Source organism: Cynara cardunculus, assembly GCF_001531365.2.
Source record: "Cynara cardunculus var. scolymus isolate 2C chromosome LG 14, CcrdV1, whole genome shotgun sequence".
Lineage (NCBI taxonomy): Eukaryota > Viridiplantae > Streptophyta > Magnoliopsida > Asterales > Asteraceae > Cynara > Cynara cardunculus.
In genome coordinates this window covers 10,818,567-10,836,185 of record NC_037541.1, presented here as the reverse complement: position 1 = coordinate 10,836,185, position 17,619 = coordinate 10,818,567, and the positions used below count along the sequence as shown (strand labels likewise).

General features: G+C 36.3%; 1 protein-coding gene across 1 annotated transcript; it reads right to left on the bottom strand.

Annotated features, from left to right (window-relative positions):
- Window positions 1–9,645: 9,645 nt before the first annotated feature.
- LOC112526535 (vesicle-associated protein 1-3-like) lies at window positions 9,646–16,752 on the bottom strand. Its single transcript, XM_025136859.1, has 8 exons — window positions 16,468–16,752; window positions 14,544–14,614; window positions 14,374–14,455; window positions 13,522–13,637; window positions 13,292–13,444; window positions 12,828–12,869; window positions 10,344–10,421; window positions 9,646–9,987 (listed from the first exon to the last, which is right to left on the bottom strand). The coding sequence occupies exons 1-8, from the start codon at window positions 16,517–16,519 to the stop codon at window positions 9,874–9,876; spliced, it is 708 nt and encodes a 235-aa protein (XP_024992627.1). The 5' UTR covers window positions 16,520–16,752; the 3' UTR covers window positions 9,646–9,873.
- Window positions 16,753–17,619: the final 867 nt, after the last annotated feature.

The window sequence follows — 17,619 nt, the reverse complement described above, 5'->3', positions numbered from 1 at the left end:
AAACTCAAAGTTACAATCATCATATGATTGGTTTTTGGGCATTCACTAACAGACAAATCGCGATTATATATGTACAACTGTAAAATAAGCATACAGAAGACAAGCTACTCATCAGAAGAATGATCAGATAACATCGGTTCATCTTCATCATTTGAATCATCATCTATGTCTTCAAATGAAATAATCAGGCATGAAACCATATTTCATCAAGTGCAGTTTCACATCTTCTCTATCTCTATAGGCTTCGTTTCGACACTTGGAGCAAGGACATCTGATGTGGAACACTATTCCATCACGTGTAGCTGCCCTTTCAACTACATCTTCATTGGCATAGGCAATTTCCAAAAAACCTTCCAAGTGTCTGATATAGGTCCGGCTCAAAGCCCCGCGATCATCATTCTTTCTATACATCCATCCTCTATCTGTCGACATATTCAATAACTACAACAAAGAAAGAAGTAGTTAGTCGACAGAATCAACGTATAGGTTTAGAGGAGTTTCGGATGACTTTAGAGGAGTTTCAGATGAMTTTAAGACCCTAAGTGTAAAGATTTGACCACTTGAAAGTCAAACCATAGGTGCRCATGAAATTGGCGGTCTTTGAAAGAGTTGAGAAGTCTACATGTCAAGTGTTGACTAATAGAAAGTCAAACCGTAGGTTTAGAGGAGTTTCGGATGACTTTAAGACCCTAAGTGTAAAGATTTGACCACTTGAAAGTCAAACCGTAGGTGCGCATGAAATTGGCGGTCTTTGAAAGAGTTGAGAAGCCTATATGTCAAGTGTTGACTAATAGAAATTGGCGGTCTTTGAAAGAGAAATGAAAAAAATTCACATTCCCTCGCTGATCCCTCGCTGATTTGCGAGGGATCAGCGAGGGATTCTGATTTTTGAGATTTCCCTCGCTGATCCCTCGCTGATTTGCGAGGGATCAGCGAGGGATTCTGATTTTTGAGATTTCCCTCGCTGATCCCTCGCAAATCAGCGAGGGATCAGCGAGGGATCAGCGAGGGAAATTGTAGAAGAAAGTTCCCTCACAAATTAGCGAGGGATCAGCGAGGGAATTAGTTTTTTCGGAACTTCCCTCATTGATCCCTCGCTGATCAGCGAGGGATCTGCGAGGGAACATTTCCCTCGCAGATCAGCGAGGGGATGATTTTTTCGGAACTTCCCTCATTGATCCCTCGCTGATCAGCGAGGGATCTGCGAGGGAACATTTCCCTCGCAGATCAGCGAGGGATCAGCGAGGGAATGAGTTTTTTGGAATTTCCCTCGCTGATCCCTCGCAGATCAGCGAGGGAAAAATTCCCTCGCTGATAGTCGTCGCTGATACCTGGTTTTCTAGTAGTGGATGGCGACGAACCAACCCCAACGAACCACTGGAGATGGAAAATCATGTTGAAGCAATGACGTACAAGGGTGTTTTAGGGAGGGATCAACCATGATCTTTTGTTGATGTAGGTTCGCTGATGCAGGTTATGCGTGTTTTCTTTATCACAAGGAGCAAGGATGGAAAAGAGAAGGTTGAATAGAAATGACACAGGTTTTGTAGTAGATCGATTCAGCCATGGGCTGACCGAGTAAGCCCATAGCGAACAACTAGATATACTTGTGCAGATAAATCATATGGCTTATACAATATTAAACTGCAACCGAACAACCCCTTACTCTATTTATCAAAAGGTGTATTATAAGTTCAAATTTCCTTTAGGCTTTAGTATTCAAAATTAACTTGACTCACATCGGGGTTATTTAGATCTTGCACGTGATTAACACTTAATTTGGCCCAAATGGAGTCTTTCCCCAAAGTATTATCATCCAAAAATCTCATCTACATCCACCAAGAATCATCTTCAAAAGAAGAAACCATATAATGTAGAGGTCCTAATATTGTAGGGATTTCTAAGAGAGCTCAAATTTATATCTAATGATCTCGATGCACTCGAGGAACTCAGGGAATCGGCTTCTCAAAAATTGGCCGCTCAGCAATAGTTGGTCGCATGTAACAAAAATGTCAAGATCAAAGTCTTTCAAGAAGGAGATTACATCTTACGACGTATCCTTCCTAACACGCAAAACCCAAACACGGGTAAGCTGTCTACGAAATGGTGGAAAGACCATATCAAATATCTGAAAAAGTGAAAAAGGTGCATATAGCCTACAGACTATGGATAACCAAGACAACCCACACAGTTGGAACGCGGTACATTTGAAAAAAAATAGTTTTCTAACATATTGTTCTTACGATTATTTCTGATGACAACGTAACCGACTTAAGCATCGGAGGGTCGTTGGTCAAACCAACAACCACCCTAACAATTTTTTCAACAAGAACACACGACCGTCACACACTGACAGAAGTACGAACGCATGTAACAACGCACGGACACAAGAACGCCAAACAACGGCGGATCATACGATCATATCTCTTGGAAAGTATCATAAGGTTTCCCTGATCAAACAACGGGAAAAAAAAAAGCTTTGTTGCATGTTCAACCAGAAACATATGTTCTATCATATGACCATCCTAATTCACTTTTGTCGCTAGAACACACGATCACCGGATATCGGTAGAATGTATATCTACGTTCGAGAACTTTACAAATCTTTTTACGACATTAAACCTAAGGCCTCGAACAATCAAACGAAAACATACACATTGTCGCATGAATGCCTGAAAGCGGCAAAAATATACAATTAACAAAATACACTCCACGGTAGACGCCAAATTCGGCATTAATTATTCTAAGTACTTAGAACCCAAAACGATTCCAAGTATAAAAGACCTTCTTCATCGGAAACTTGCATCTGACACACGATCCTAGTCGTCGGAAACCTGTCAGTACTCCACCCTGGTCATTGGAAATCAACGATCACACACACAATGAACTTTGGATTTTCAAAGCGAAATTTGAAGTATCTTTTCTAAAAATCGCCCGATCACGGCACCTGAAGTGTTCGAAACCATCTAAATTCTTACTAATTAAGAAATAAGCATTCAACGACATAGCATTTTAGAACGTACGACGAAAGATCAAAAAAGCACTTGTATTAATTAAGTCGGAAATTTTACAAAATGTCAGGCACGACCACCAACATTCGTCCTAGAAAAAACAAAAGAAACTAAAGGGCAGATTGAGCTTCCTCGACTCTGGCCTATGCCTCCTCAATGCCAATAACAGGATCTTGAACTTCCATCTCCTCGTCGGACTTCAAGTAATCCTCGTCACCAACATCCGACAGAAAGTAATCGAGCTCCTCCCTAGCATCCTTCAGAGGATCCTCGCCAACCATGTGTCACCACATAATCGTCATCCTCGTCTTAAGGTAAGTGAATGCCTCAGTAGAGGCCCCCTCCTCTTGAAGCCTTGCCACCTGCCACCTCGACTCCTCTATGGCTGACCTAAGGGCCTTAGTCTCTTTTTCATTCGTGACTAAGGATGCCTTAGTCGCCTTTACCAAATCAGCATGACAAGAAACCTTCTCGAGAGCTTCCGCCAACTGATCCATCAACACCTCCTTGAGTCGACTCTCTTTCTCTAGACGAGAAAGAGTGTCATCAAGCTTCACCTGAGCCAATTCTCTGGTTGTCTTTGTGTCATTCTCCCTTTGAACAGCCTGACTCCCCACGACCTTCATTTTCTCCATTCTAGTATGAAGGGCCAAGTGTGATTGAAGATTCTGTAAAAATCCACGATCAGAACTGGGAAATTCGATAAAGAACATAAATCAAACATCGATCTCAAGAAAAAGTACCGTAAAGGGGAGCCCAACCGCTTGGGCATCCAAATCCTTGGTCGAGGTCTTTGCAAACCTTTCCAGAGGCTCCAAGACATCCATTTTCATGTGGGAGGAGGAAATCCTCCATCGTAAGAAAGATTTTCTTAGACTCCAACATCCATTTTCATGTGGGAGGAGGAAATCCTCCATCGTAAGAAAGATTTCCTTAGACTCCAAGACATCCACCTTCATGAAGTTGGAGGGGAGCTTAATTTTCAAATTCGACATGGATGGCCTTAAGCATCCAGGTTCGAATTACCCTTATCCTACGAGGACAAGCGTTTCGTCTTCGATGCCCCAGCAGGTATCGCATCGACAGGTGCCGACGTTTCCCTCAAATAGATATTTGGAGGTTTACTTTTAAGAAACTTGTACATATAGGCTTAAAGAATAATTAAGAGTAGGTTTCATAAATGATGTAAACAATCTTTAACGTAATGTTAGCTTCGAGTTGTTAAATGTTTATTGTCAATTTATGAAATGTGAATAAATTGTCGTAATGTAAACAATTTACCATGAGAAATGTTACGTAATCTAAAGCAAATTCTCCAATGATACTCTAAAATGACGGCTAAATTAAATTTGTTTACAATAAAAGACTTAAAAACAATAAATATATAACTAAATCCTAACTCGTCCCATACCAGGTTGCATTAAAAAATTTATCCATCAAAAGATATCTGAATATAAATATTGAACTTAAACGGACTGCACATGTCTTTGTGTGTGCCATTTCTCATTATCCAACCCGAAACTTTGTGTCTCTGAGATGCATTATAGTCAGCTTATAAGGCTCATGGTTTGCATAAATAAAAATCATTTCACATCATGTATATCAGCTTGTAAACTCTGTCCCAAACGGTATGCATTTTTTGAAAAAATGCAATACTGAAAGAAACAAAATCTCATAAACTATTTGGTCAGGTATGGATCATTATGTCTAGCATTCCCTGGGTTGTCTAACTTGCACCTGTCTGGACACCCTTTACGTAGTCGTGCCACTTGTCATGTGACTCACTGGTCAAATGTCCACCCGTTAAAGCTGATAGTAAAACTTTCATATAAAAATAGCATGCTAGAATTATTTGAAAACAAAAAATAAACACATAACATGCAACTGATCATAAATAACATACATGTAAAATATACTATATGATGTATATATGTAAACTGAAACATCATGCATATGTACAAATCATATAATGTTCAAAATAAATTTGATAACTCAAAACCTGCATATTTCATGCCATAATATCCAATTAATTAATGGCTTAATTTCTCTAAAAGTCAACAATAGTTGATATGGTCAAACTCGACCTGACCTTAAGTCAGCCACAAAACCAGGTCTCTTAATGCCTAAAATATCTCAATTCGATCTTATCGTTAAAATCCTTGTGGGTCAAACGAGGTAAAAGTCAACCCTCGGTCAACTCGGTCAAGCTCGACCAACTTTAGTCAAACCCTCAAGTCTAAAACTCGAAGACGCCTTAAAACGTCAAGTTAATCATTGTATAAACTCACAAATCCATCTCTCTAAATTAAAGCGTTCCAATAAATAGTTAATTCAAATTACGATTCATTAATCCCATTAATAAATCATCAAAATAATTTAATTATTTATTATACACACCCTTCTTAAAAATAATTAATTAAAATGATCTAAAAATTCTAATTATTAACATGTTAATTAAATATAATTTAAATTAATATATTAACTAAATTAGAAACCAAATTAATTAATTAAATTTCTAATTATAAATTAATCTTTGAATAAAATTAAATAAATTCTACTTAATTAAAATCCAATAAAAAGTCCAACTAAATATTTAAACTAGACTTTTTTAATTAGTTTGGACTAAAAACTCAATAAAATGTAGTCCAATTAAATACCTAATAAGGAATCTAAGCTTTTATTTAATAAAATCTGATGGCCAATAATTAAAAAAAAACCCAACAATGGTTGGCTCAAGATACATCAGATCTGGATCTAAGCCCCTAAAATCAGCCATTGTTTTCAAAATCTGATTCTCAAATAGATTTATATTTTTAGCAAAACATGTCCCTTAAATCTGAGGAAATGGACATCTGACACACCCCTGAAATATCAGATAATAACATTTGGCACCATGGCTTCAATACTTTGGCCAATATTATAGTTTTTACCCTCGATCAGGCATTCTATTTTATTTTAGTTCGATTGAACATAAACTCCTTTTTTCACTTCTCACTTTATTAAATGACATGATTGGGCCCCTTTTCACGTTTTTCTTCACATTCTTGGTCTAATAAAAATAAAAACCAATTTTATTTCTTTTCCTTTTTCCTATTTATTTATTTCCCCATCTTGGGGTGTTACAAGTACGACAAAATATTTTGTGCTAGGTGTAGAAGTTTATCATTAAAACACGAAAAGTGGCTTGGCCATATCAGCTGGATCACAACATAATTCATACACTACAGAGTCAAGTTACTTGAGCGTGCATGCACATTATGGGTATCTCTTTTTTAAATGATAGCTATGTATGATCTATTCATTGACTCATATGCATTATCATAATTCATTTGAGATTTCTTTCATCTCTGGAATCAATATTAACTTCGGAACGTTCTTTAGTAATGATTCATAGACATATTTATAATCAGAGACAATCTCATGAGAGGTTTATGTATTGATGATAAATGGTTGTCTTACTCTACTCTTCCTTTTGATGAGTATCTATCGAACTAAGTAGCTTCTCTCATTTCCTTCTGGGCACTACGAACTCAATCACACGTCCACTATGTATGATTGCAACGCACGTTCTAGCCGGTATATTTGCAGTTGGTACATATGATATTGTCACTTCTGGAATAACATTAAACATATCAGGTATCGAATCTATTCGTTTGAATTTAACTTTACATTGTGATGTTTGGGGATCAAAATGAGATAAAGTGAGAACATTCCATGAAAATTCCTATAATTCCCTTGGAAAATACTTTTTTCTATCTCCCCCAATCAATGAGAAGACTCTCATCAAAGTGACAATCCACAAATGTTGTGTATAAAGATTACCCGCTAAAGGTTCTAAATAGTGGATAATTGTTGGGATTCATATCCAACATATACCAAATCGTCTTTAAGGACCCATTTTGGTGTGCTATGGAGGCGTAATTGACACATATACTACAGAACCGAACATGCAAATAAATGTAACATATTAAGGTTATATCCAGTTACCAACTGGTACACATGAGATTGGTTGTCTACTAGTGGGTCTAAGAAAGAATAAGGTGGCGTTTTTTTAAGAGGTACTGAAGTCTTATTTCACTTTTGATTTTTAAGAGGTGGTGTTAAAGTCTGAAATCTGAATCAGTCAGACTGTTTGTTTTTGTAAACTAACAAACGTCTGAAGTCTGAAATATGAATCAATTGTTTGCTTTTGTAACCAACAAACATATGAATATGAATAATTTCAGATTTCACTTCGGTTTATGTTCCCAAGATTCCTATAATTCTTCCTTCTCCTTCATATCAAACCGTCCATCCTCAATCTCCACCCTCATCCCACCACCATCAACCACTGTCCACCACCACTCCTCTAAAATCCAACGCCCAAATCCACCTCTAAAATCAAAGCATATCTCCATCGTGATGAAAACTACAGTGACGAAAACTACACGGATGAAAATACCTTGATTCACGAGGATAAAGGTGAACAACTACTGGTTTGCACATGAACGAAAACACACAGTGGTGAAAACCCACATGGAAGAAAACCCTCTTGATTTGGATCTGATTTGGGTCGATTTGAAGCCACCAGAGGCGATGGAGGGTGAAGTCGATCGATTGAGAGGGTGAAGTCGATCGAATGATAAAGTAGAAATTGGTTCTCTAGATAGTCTTCAGGATTAAGAGGAAAATAAGTGGTTATGTTATCACTTAATTTTTAAGAGGAAAATAAGGGATAAGTGGCTCTGAAATAAAAAGAAAAAAAACTGTCTGAATTGCCTTATGTCTGACCGAATCAGACATAAGTGGTAAAATAAGAGCTTTTTAAAAAAAAAACAAACACCACCTAAGTAAAGTTGCATGTAATATTGCATAACTCAGGTAGATGTAAGTAAATTGGTGCGTAAACAATGCCCTAGCTTCCATCTATATCCTTTAATTGACAACTTCTGCAAAACCGTTTTTGTGTATACACAAGGAGGTATAAGATGTTCTAGATCAATTTTAATACATATGCAATAATTATCAAATTGTTATGATGTAAATTCTCCAGCATTACCAAGTCATATGGATTTAATGAAAATCAGGGTGGTGAGCCCTTAATATATAAAAATGTGCTACAAATGTTGTGAATATAACGTTTTGTATGGACAATAATGCAACATGCATTCGTTGTATCGTAGCATCAACCAGAACCATAAAGTACTTGGATGGTCCACATTCTAGATGTACATGTTTACAATTATCACCTTGTATTCGTTGTAAGAATGGAATATTTTTTGTATTTTGTTCTTAGCTTTAGAGTGGTCTCATTCCTATCTAGGCTAAGGAGTAGGGTTTGGCGAAAGTTTTAGGTATTCAAGAGAGCATATTATTATGGTGGTGCTGGTTCTTGTGCAGCAAAATCAATACTTTCAATTTGGATAATTGTCTATTTTACCTTACACTCGAAAGAGGATGTATTCATGTGTATTTTTTAGTAAACAGATATTATGTCATGACTATAGTGTCCAACGCGGTCATACCGAAACATATATGTCTCGTCGTCCCCAAGTTCTTTATTGGTGACAAAATATGATTCAATGACTCAGATAATCCACTAGTTTAACACATTAGCTTCTCTAATATATGTTTCTTTTCATATTTATTAGAGCTTATGTAGATATATTTATTTCCATTCTCGTAATATTATTTCCAAGTGAAATAAATATATTAAAAGGATTTTATAGTGCTTTAGTGACTATTAATCTTGTGTCACTCGAAAACAAGGAGGTGACCTTTCATATGAATTTGGTTGGAGGAACTATAAACTATTAATTCAGTTAAATATTAGTCTAATCTCTTAAGATTGTTTGGGAGATCCCAAAAAGACATTCAAGTTCTCCTCGACACATTCCTACACAGATATCAATCACATATGTTGTTATGTTGGTGAAATAACATTGTATTATCAAAATAGATCAATCATATATGTTGTTTCATTGTTGAAACAACACTATATCATCCAAAATATATCAACAAACATCAACCCATATGTCGTTTCATTTATATATTTTGTGTTTATTTATATATATATATATATATATATATATATATATATATAGGGTTGAGTTCCGGTGAAAATAAGTTATGGTGGGAAGGGTACAAAGGGATCTCCACCCTTGAATAAATTCTAATTGAAGATCAACACTATTAAGATGCATCGAAACAATTCTCGTATCAAGCACGATTCATGGGATGAGGCGAGATTAAAAGTGATCAAAAATCTTGATCCCTTCTTACGTTTCTCACATTAAGGGGCCGTTTAACAAACACTTACCCGATAAGTGTTTATCGGTAAAAAACACTATTATTTACTTACCGAGTAAAATTTTAGTCCACCAAAACTGCATCGTATGTAACAATTTACCCGGTAAGCGCTTACTTTGACAAGTGTCGCCCTCACTTACCGGGTAAGACGTTTGGTCCTTGTTTCGCTCTTACCGGGTAAAATTCGTAGTCCTTACCATATTTATCCGGTGAAATAACTTGACTTTGGGAAACGGTCTCTAACTCTTATTCTTACATAATCCAATCATTTATATATATAATAGTGTTATTATCAACTTATCAGCTAGTTTGCCAAAAACGTTTCAAGCTGCAGATGATCATGTTCTAAGCTTTAAAAAATAAAATGTTCCATTGGATGGTAATAATCGTACCGGAACCAGAATCTTAACGAATCCGAGTTCAAACTTACGGAATCATACTCTGTACGGGATCCGTTTTTAAACTTACAACAAGACTAAAATAAACAATCTTTAAAGCAAAGCAAAACCATGAAAATTTGCAACTAAAATTGAATCACAAATCCACAATTCCACTGCTGCTGCTGCTTCTGCTTCTACGTCTGCTTGATAAGGTACCCAACCACAAAACTTATTATACCCACCAACACCAGATATAATATCGGAAAACCACTCGAACGGCTTTTCACTGCTTCTTTTCTCAGCAATTCCTATTCAATTGAAACGAACAAAACAAAGTTTATGCAGCAAACATATGAAAATGATGGCAAAAACGTTCATTTCTTCCTATTTGCACCCATTTTGACCGGTAACTAATAGATCTTGTAACTCTTGATCACATGAATAAATGCCACATCAAATTCAATTGATGCCACGTATGTTGAAACTCGTTTATCTAGTAGAATGGGTATGAAATATGAAGAATTTAATCGTTACACTAAATAGTAGAAAGTAAGGCAAACTTTGTTACATTTTGTTCATCTTGGTTTTCACTATCATTTTGAATCTTCTTATTCAAGTATGCTTAAAAAAACATGCAAACTAGTCATAATATACAAAGACATACCAGTTCGTGTTGGAGCTTCTGGTTTTGTTTATCAGCAGCTACTTTCTCATCAGTCAACTTCGATATCAAAGACCACGACTGCAACATTAAAATAAGTATATTATGAATAAACAAGCCTAGTATATCCCATCAGGAGGTGGGGTGGGTTACGGGTGGTTTTTATTTTTGAGGGGGGGGGGGATACGCAAACCTAGCTTCTACCCTACATGCATTCATATTAATCATGCTTGTTGAGGTGCTCTATAGATAAGATGCTTCTGTAAAAAATCGAAACTAACACTAGGAATCTCCTTTGTCTCTGTGTTTTCACATCGAGATTTATTTGCAGATGAAGAGATGTCAAAACCAAAATACCCAACAAGCATTAGCTCTCCCCGAAAAGGAGGTGATCCAGCCGCACCTTCCAGTACGGCTACCTTGTTACGACTTCACTCCAATCACCCGCCCCAACGTCTATACAAAGGATTGCGTATGGGCAATATTGAAAAGAATAACTACCTTGTCCCCATGAAAGTTGCACAATTTCCTTTCTAAATAGACGATGACAACGGAATTTGTTTAGTTGAAAATTTCGAAGTTCAGGTTACCAACTTCTCCATTATCATCACGACATAAATTGATTGCACTGTTTTTGTTTTGTATCATAGGGTACTTTAGGTATATGGCATGCAGTTGAATTAAATTATGTGCCAAATCAAAGATTCCAGTACCACGGAATGGAGGGGGTACCATGTGCAAGTTCTATTTAAGAATTCACACCGCAGATAAATAGATGGCTACTTAGCTAGTCAATGGTGCTCTGACTGCAATCTTGAAACATAAACTTAACCAAGTATAGCGCAACAATCATGACAATTTGAGCCAAGTATATATTTTGTGTATTCATCATACGTTTTAATGATTCCTCATGATAATATAAGCAGTTATAAATATTATACAATTGATATAAATCTAAAAGCAACAGGATACCATAATATAAATTCTACCTATTGCAAGCTACTATTATTGTTGTGATGTTGTCCAAGAAAAGATCCATCTATGGAACTATTGTGTTTTTTGGCTTACTCTTCTTATCATTTACGGGATCTGTTTCAACCTATGTAAAAAGAGGATAAAATGTGTGATGGTCGAGGGGCAAGGAGAGGTAGGTCAAAGAGGACGTGGGATGAGCAGTTGAGGTTGGACATGGCAGCTTCAGGTATTCTCAAGGATAGCAGAGTTGGGGTGGGGATTTGTAGCTACCATGACCGGGAGGAAGTGGTGAGATAGAGGGTGGGAGATAACTAGTTTGTCAATCACTTTTTTTAGCAGCCTTTATCTCTTATTTCTCAAGTCGGAGGTCTTCACAGAAACAGTCGTTCTACTCTTAACAGGTTTGGTTTGTTTCAACCTGTGGCATGGACAATGGCGTGGATAACGCACCTTCAAAATTCTACGTCGAGGATACAAGACACATTGACGTACGTGCATATGAGTGTGTATATATACATATCCAAAGTCAAACAAATAAAATACAGAAATTATGTCATGACTTGAAAACATAAACATATAGGACAAATACATGCTAAAACCGGAAGTCTTTATTTTGCTTCTACATAGTGTACCCATATTAATGTAAGCTATCACAAAGAAGAAAAAGAGAACATGTTTCTCTTTTGTAGTCAAAAAAATGCAAGTTTTTTTGTTTTATTTTAGCCATTGTATTCAATTTTGCAAATCGTGAGTTTTCATTTTCTTATGAAAAGAAAGAGCAAGATTGACATTATGTTCTCGTATCCCTGGAATTCGCAGGGTTAAGATTAAGGCCTCATGTGGCATTCCTACATTTCAATGGTTGCTTGAAGCCTATGGGTGCATTTGGTATGCGGGACAAGACAAAACAAAGAGTTGTCCCACGTTTGGCGCGATATTAGACATGAATAAAACAGGACTAAACCAAAATAGGTGGAAAAAGATCAGGGAGATGGGACAAGATTGGTAAATTACTAAACTACCCATGTCAAATTAAAACCCCAAAACCTTCTACAATTCTTTCACCTATCAACCTCGCCCTTGCCCATCCAGTTCCATTCGAATACCAAATGCACCCCARATGAACTCCATAGCATAAGGTCAAGAACGCCTTCTAGTTGGTCATCTTCATTTGTGTGTAGGCAATTTGCTTAGACTTGTTCAAGAAGCTCACTTAACATATATTAAGTACCGAATCTATGGCAACCACCAATTTCACCATCAAACCAGCATCTTTCTTCCTTCCCAAGAAAGAAAACGTGATCATACAAAGAGAGAATGTGCATCAACTCACATGGTGAGTTAGGTGGTGGTAAAGACTTCTCCTTCGAAGATAACGATTCGGTAATGGGTGTTAAATATACAAATGACGAAATAATCACATTATAGAATCAAAAAGTTCATAACTTTATTGAATAGACATTTCATAATAATCCAAATAGGTCTCTTTAAAGAAAAATGAATAATATTCACCTCAGAAGAGAGCTTCTCCTTGGGCTCCACGGATTTTGTTGCCTGGCATTCATAACAGTCAAATAAATGCCTCAAGCTTAAAGAAATGCAAAGGTGATTTTAGTATATTAATATACAGGGATGGGGTCAAACGAGAACGTGAGAACACCATGAAATGCCAAGAAGAAGTATAACAATATGGATGTCAAATTAAAGAGAATAAAATGCTCATTGTTTGGTATAATGTGTTTGGCTCCAATTTTGGTTGTATTTCACCGACCTTCGATTAAAATTAGGGGGGAATTTTTTTGGTTATAAAGAAAAGGTGGCTGTAACCACCTTTTTAATCACATCCTTGTGATCATCTCATCTTACAATTGGGGTCTATTCTCGTGTTCTCATATTTTGACCTTGTTCTCGTTTGAACCTCCTATATATATACACATATATATAAAAGAAAAAGGGAGGCCACAGCAAATGCTTACGACATCAGGCCACGAAGAATTGTGACTACCATCCTCAGCCCTCGGAGAAGAACCTTCTTCAGATTCCTCTGGGACAGGTGAGGGAGGATTAGCAGGAATGTATACAACCCTCAATTTGAACTCCTCAACAACCTTTTTCTCCTCCTTGTTGAACTACAGAAGACAAAGATAAACTAGCCAGGCATCGTTTTGCTGAAAAATAAACAGAATTTAGCAAAAAGAAGACTCACCATGTCAGCAGTTATGTCCTTGTTAGTTGCCCCATTAGGTGCAATAACAGCCTGCAGAAGAAACTTGTCTTTGGACTGCATGTCAGATGGTATCTCTTTCTGTGCTTGCATTGTAACTAGAAAAGTAATTGTTTCAGATTGTGAATTTAACACATTAAACATTTGATCATTTTGAAGTCATGTCTTCTTATCTTAACAAATGTACATGGTAAGATGCCAGAAACATAAGAAAGGTGAGGCCATCTCCAACCAATGAGCTAAAGTGCTTCTTGATGAGTCAAAAATAGTCCATGCACAAGCACAGCTTCGGAAAAGAAAGATGGACCTTATTTTAACTCAAATGAGTAATCTTAACATATGTTTTGTTTTAATCAGTTGAAATTTAAAAAATCAAAATTAAAACTACAAAAACAATTTATCTGTTCCTTTTTGAAGTATAATATTTATATATGAAAAATGATACTCACACTCCCCACCTTGGGTGAGGTTGGACCCCTGACCTCTGTAAAGGTTGGGTTACTGGATACAGCTAGGCCAATGACACTTTGGTCAATGTAGCTAAGTAATATACACAAAAACGAATATAGTTATATAGTTAAATGATAAACTAATAAATAGAGATCAAATATATAAAGTGATATAATCCAACAGTCCTATTCAGCTGAAATGTAGCATTATCTTTAGCACTTTAAGTTGGAGATGATCTAAGGCTATTCACAAACATTTATGTGCCCTTTCAGGAAAGAGAAGCACTTCATAAGAAAAGATTTCGGAACAAGGTTTCACGTCTTGAAGAACATAAATCAAACCAACTGCATATACTATTTCAGCAGGAACTGCAAGAGTTCTTACCTGTGACATTGCAAACTGATCTCGGTAAAACGATTCCAGTGTTTGGGCGAACACAATACTTTTTGGGGTTGGTCGTTTTAACCTTCAACCACATAATAACAGCTTGTCAAACTTTATGCAAGACCAATAAATCAAAAGTGACCAAAGAAACTTAAATAACAATTAGGTACCTTGAAGGCAATATATTGATCAGTCTTGTTGGTCAATTGCAAGGAACATGAGCTCTGCTTCTTCAACTCAACTATCAACACAAAAGTCGATCCATATTTTTTCCCACAAAAAGACGCATGAACATTCAAAAAGCATAAAAAAGCATTTCAATAGAGATGATGTTCATGCAAGCACTGATACTTGACACTTCCTTACCCAGATTTATGATCAACTACGAGTGCCAACCAAAGTCAAAAAAAAATTATTTGAACATACATGGTCATCTAAAATGCAGCAGCCAAAAATTAAAAATACAATATTAAATTATCTAACACACCCTTGGAATCAATAATATTAGTTCTCAAAAGATGCTTCCTAACTCCGTTAACAAGGATTTGGTAAGGTGCTGGTTGTTTAGAAGAGAGAGCACTTCAAATAGAAGTTGTATGCAAAGTGGTAAATGTTTTAGCTTTTTGTGGTTCACTAATTTTACACTCGATACTCCATTGGCTTTCTAGCAAGGAGACACGTATTATTATAGTTTATTTGCTACTATGCATGAATGGGGGTAAGAAATCAATTGCTCATATGCAGAATGGGCTCATATTTCTGAGTCAAGTATGTGCATTTTGGCTTATATCAATGCCAGAGATTAGTTTCTTGATAATACGCCTCCATCCTAGAACAAATGATGTGTGTGTTTGAGTATCATATCACCAATTATATAACATATGACCCCTCAGTGGTAACAAAATAATAGACTCCCATAGACCAAACAAATGCAATCAATCGTTTAGGATTCTTGTCCTAGGGCTTGTACTTGCTGATATTTTGTAATTATCAACAGACAAAGAGGTAAGTCATGACTGAAACTTTGCTAGACAGGGAACATTTGTTTCTATCTTGGGACATCCCAAAAGTGAAGTCTTGCATCTATTAAGGCTAGAAGAGCACTATATACAAGTTGGTGGGCCACTACTTCCAAGAACGGATTCAGTAATAGGTTAGAGGGCGCCTATACCCATGCCCCCGCTCTATCATCCCAAAGCAATGGAAATATTATAGCAGTCTTAAAGGTGAACCCGCTTTAATATTATGTGTGTTCCCATAAGTTAACAAAAAGTGGCTAGTGTCATTACATGTGGCATTGCAATTTGCAGGTTCGAATCCATTTGGCTCTTTTTTAATATTTTGGTAACAGCAACATTAAAGATGTAAAAAGAAGAAGAGGAAACCACTAGGGTGTTACAAAAAAACACTAGTACATCATTTTTAATTAAAAGGTACTTCTAATAATTAATTTTATGTTGATTATTTTGTGGCCCTGCTTGGAAATTTTCCTGGATCCACCTCTGGCTACTTCTTCACCCATGTACCTCTGCACAAGAATTCGACTTTACAACCAAAATACTGAGAACTCACAACCAAAGCTCCGTGAACAAGAACCATATCTTGCTCATTGTGTTACTTACAGTTTTACTCTCATTGGGCAGGGTGATTTTTGAAAAAGGAGACTGGAACATTGAGGTGACAAAACCACAAAGTTATGACAAGTGTATCAAGATTCTCCTGCTTAAATAAGACCAAATCCTAATAAAAAAAAAACCCATGAGTAGCAGGTTGAACCATCTTTACAGATCATGCCAAACAACAATAAAATTCAAAAGGGGTCTTCAAGTTGACTACTTTAATAACAAAAAGAAAAGACCAACAGACGCTCAATCAAAAACCCTAAAAATGAATCAGTAAACAAATATCAGAACACAAATCTATCCAGCTAACATGAAATCCCATCACAATGATCAAACTAAAACCCCAAAAACAACACAGTGCACACTCCAGAACAGAAATTAAGACTTGTAACAAACAAATCGCAACTTCAAAATACAAAATTTACAAAAAAGAACAGTAAAATGAAAATGAAAAGAAAAAACTATGACTTACATGGAAATTTGAGTTCAGAAGGATGAAGGTTGAGAAAATCTCCGGTGCTCATGACTGCAAATGCAACAAATTGCAATCCGAGAAGCCGTTATTTGGATGAATTTTGTGTATCGAAGAAGAACTGACGGGTCGTTTAGGGTTCTTAATTTTAACGTATTAATTCGAAGAATTGATGGACTGGCACAGCTCATTGACGAAATTAACCCTCATACTGCGGGATTCTTATTCGGAGGGTACGAGTAGTTTTCTGCATAACAAGGGGTAAAAATGGAATAATAAAGTCTCTCTGGTTATCATCGCCGTACACCACAGCTAGTCAAGGATGGATGGCTCTTTGGGAGAAAAATGGACTTCCTACTATGGGACCAACTGCCACGTGGCGTTCATATTAATCACTCCTAAGTCCTACCATGTAGCTCACTTAGTAGACAACTACCCATTAATGGTAAAAAGTATGTAAAGGTTAAAATTTAAGGACAAATAAAAAACTTTTTTGTGGCCATAGAGATTTAAGTGCGATGACTCTGGGTTATCTATAAAGCAGATGGTTGTTTCGGGATTAGTCGGCTTGCATAGAGGGTTGAAAATCCATGTTAATAAAAAAAAGATGTATGGTGATTTTATTCAAATACAGTATTATATTCGGCGATTCCAAGCTCTTTACTAGTCTCAGCTCTTGAGCGAGTCAAAAAATATCTATTTCACATTAAGTCTTTTTGGAGACCGCTTCTGTATAGAACCAACTGGATTGCTAGTAATTGATTTTTTGGCCTAAATCGTCATTTAATTATATGCGAAGCATCGTGTGAAAAAAAGAGCTAAGATGAGAAGCATAAAAAATGATCTGGACCATTGATCATCTTTAATCTCACACTCACCCATGAATCACGTTTTATATGAGGATTGATTCAGTGCATCTCATCTTAATTTGCATCCAAGGATGAAGATCTTGTTTTACGTTTTTCACCTTAACTTTCTTTCTCATTGAAAGTCAACCCTTTAATTATATTCACTTGTAGATGACATATTTAGATTATGAAGTCCAAAACTTAAATCATCAATCTTGAATCATGATTTGTTCTATTTTGTTTGTTTTTTAGATTTTATTTAATGGTTTAGAATGATTTTTAAAAAAAAACCGAATGATTGTTT

What these genes read in the sequence shown, in the direction of transcription:
- LOC112526535 (XM_025136859.1), bottom strand. Translation starts at nt 16,519, where the DNA reads ATGAGCACCGGAGATTTTCTCAACCTTCATCCTTCTGAACTCAAATTT. An exon ending in AGGACATAACTGCTGACATG is followed by an intron (nt 13,445 to 13,521) that starts GTGAGTCTTCTT and finishes TGTCTTCTGTAG; the next exon opens with TTCAACAAGGAGGAGAAAAA. An exon ending in AGAAGCTCCAACACGAACTG is followed by an intron (nt 9,988 to 10,343) that starts GTATGTCTTTGT and finishes TCAATTGAATAG; the next exon opens with GAATTGCTGAGAAAAGAAGC.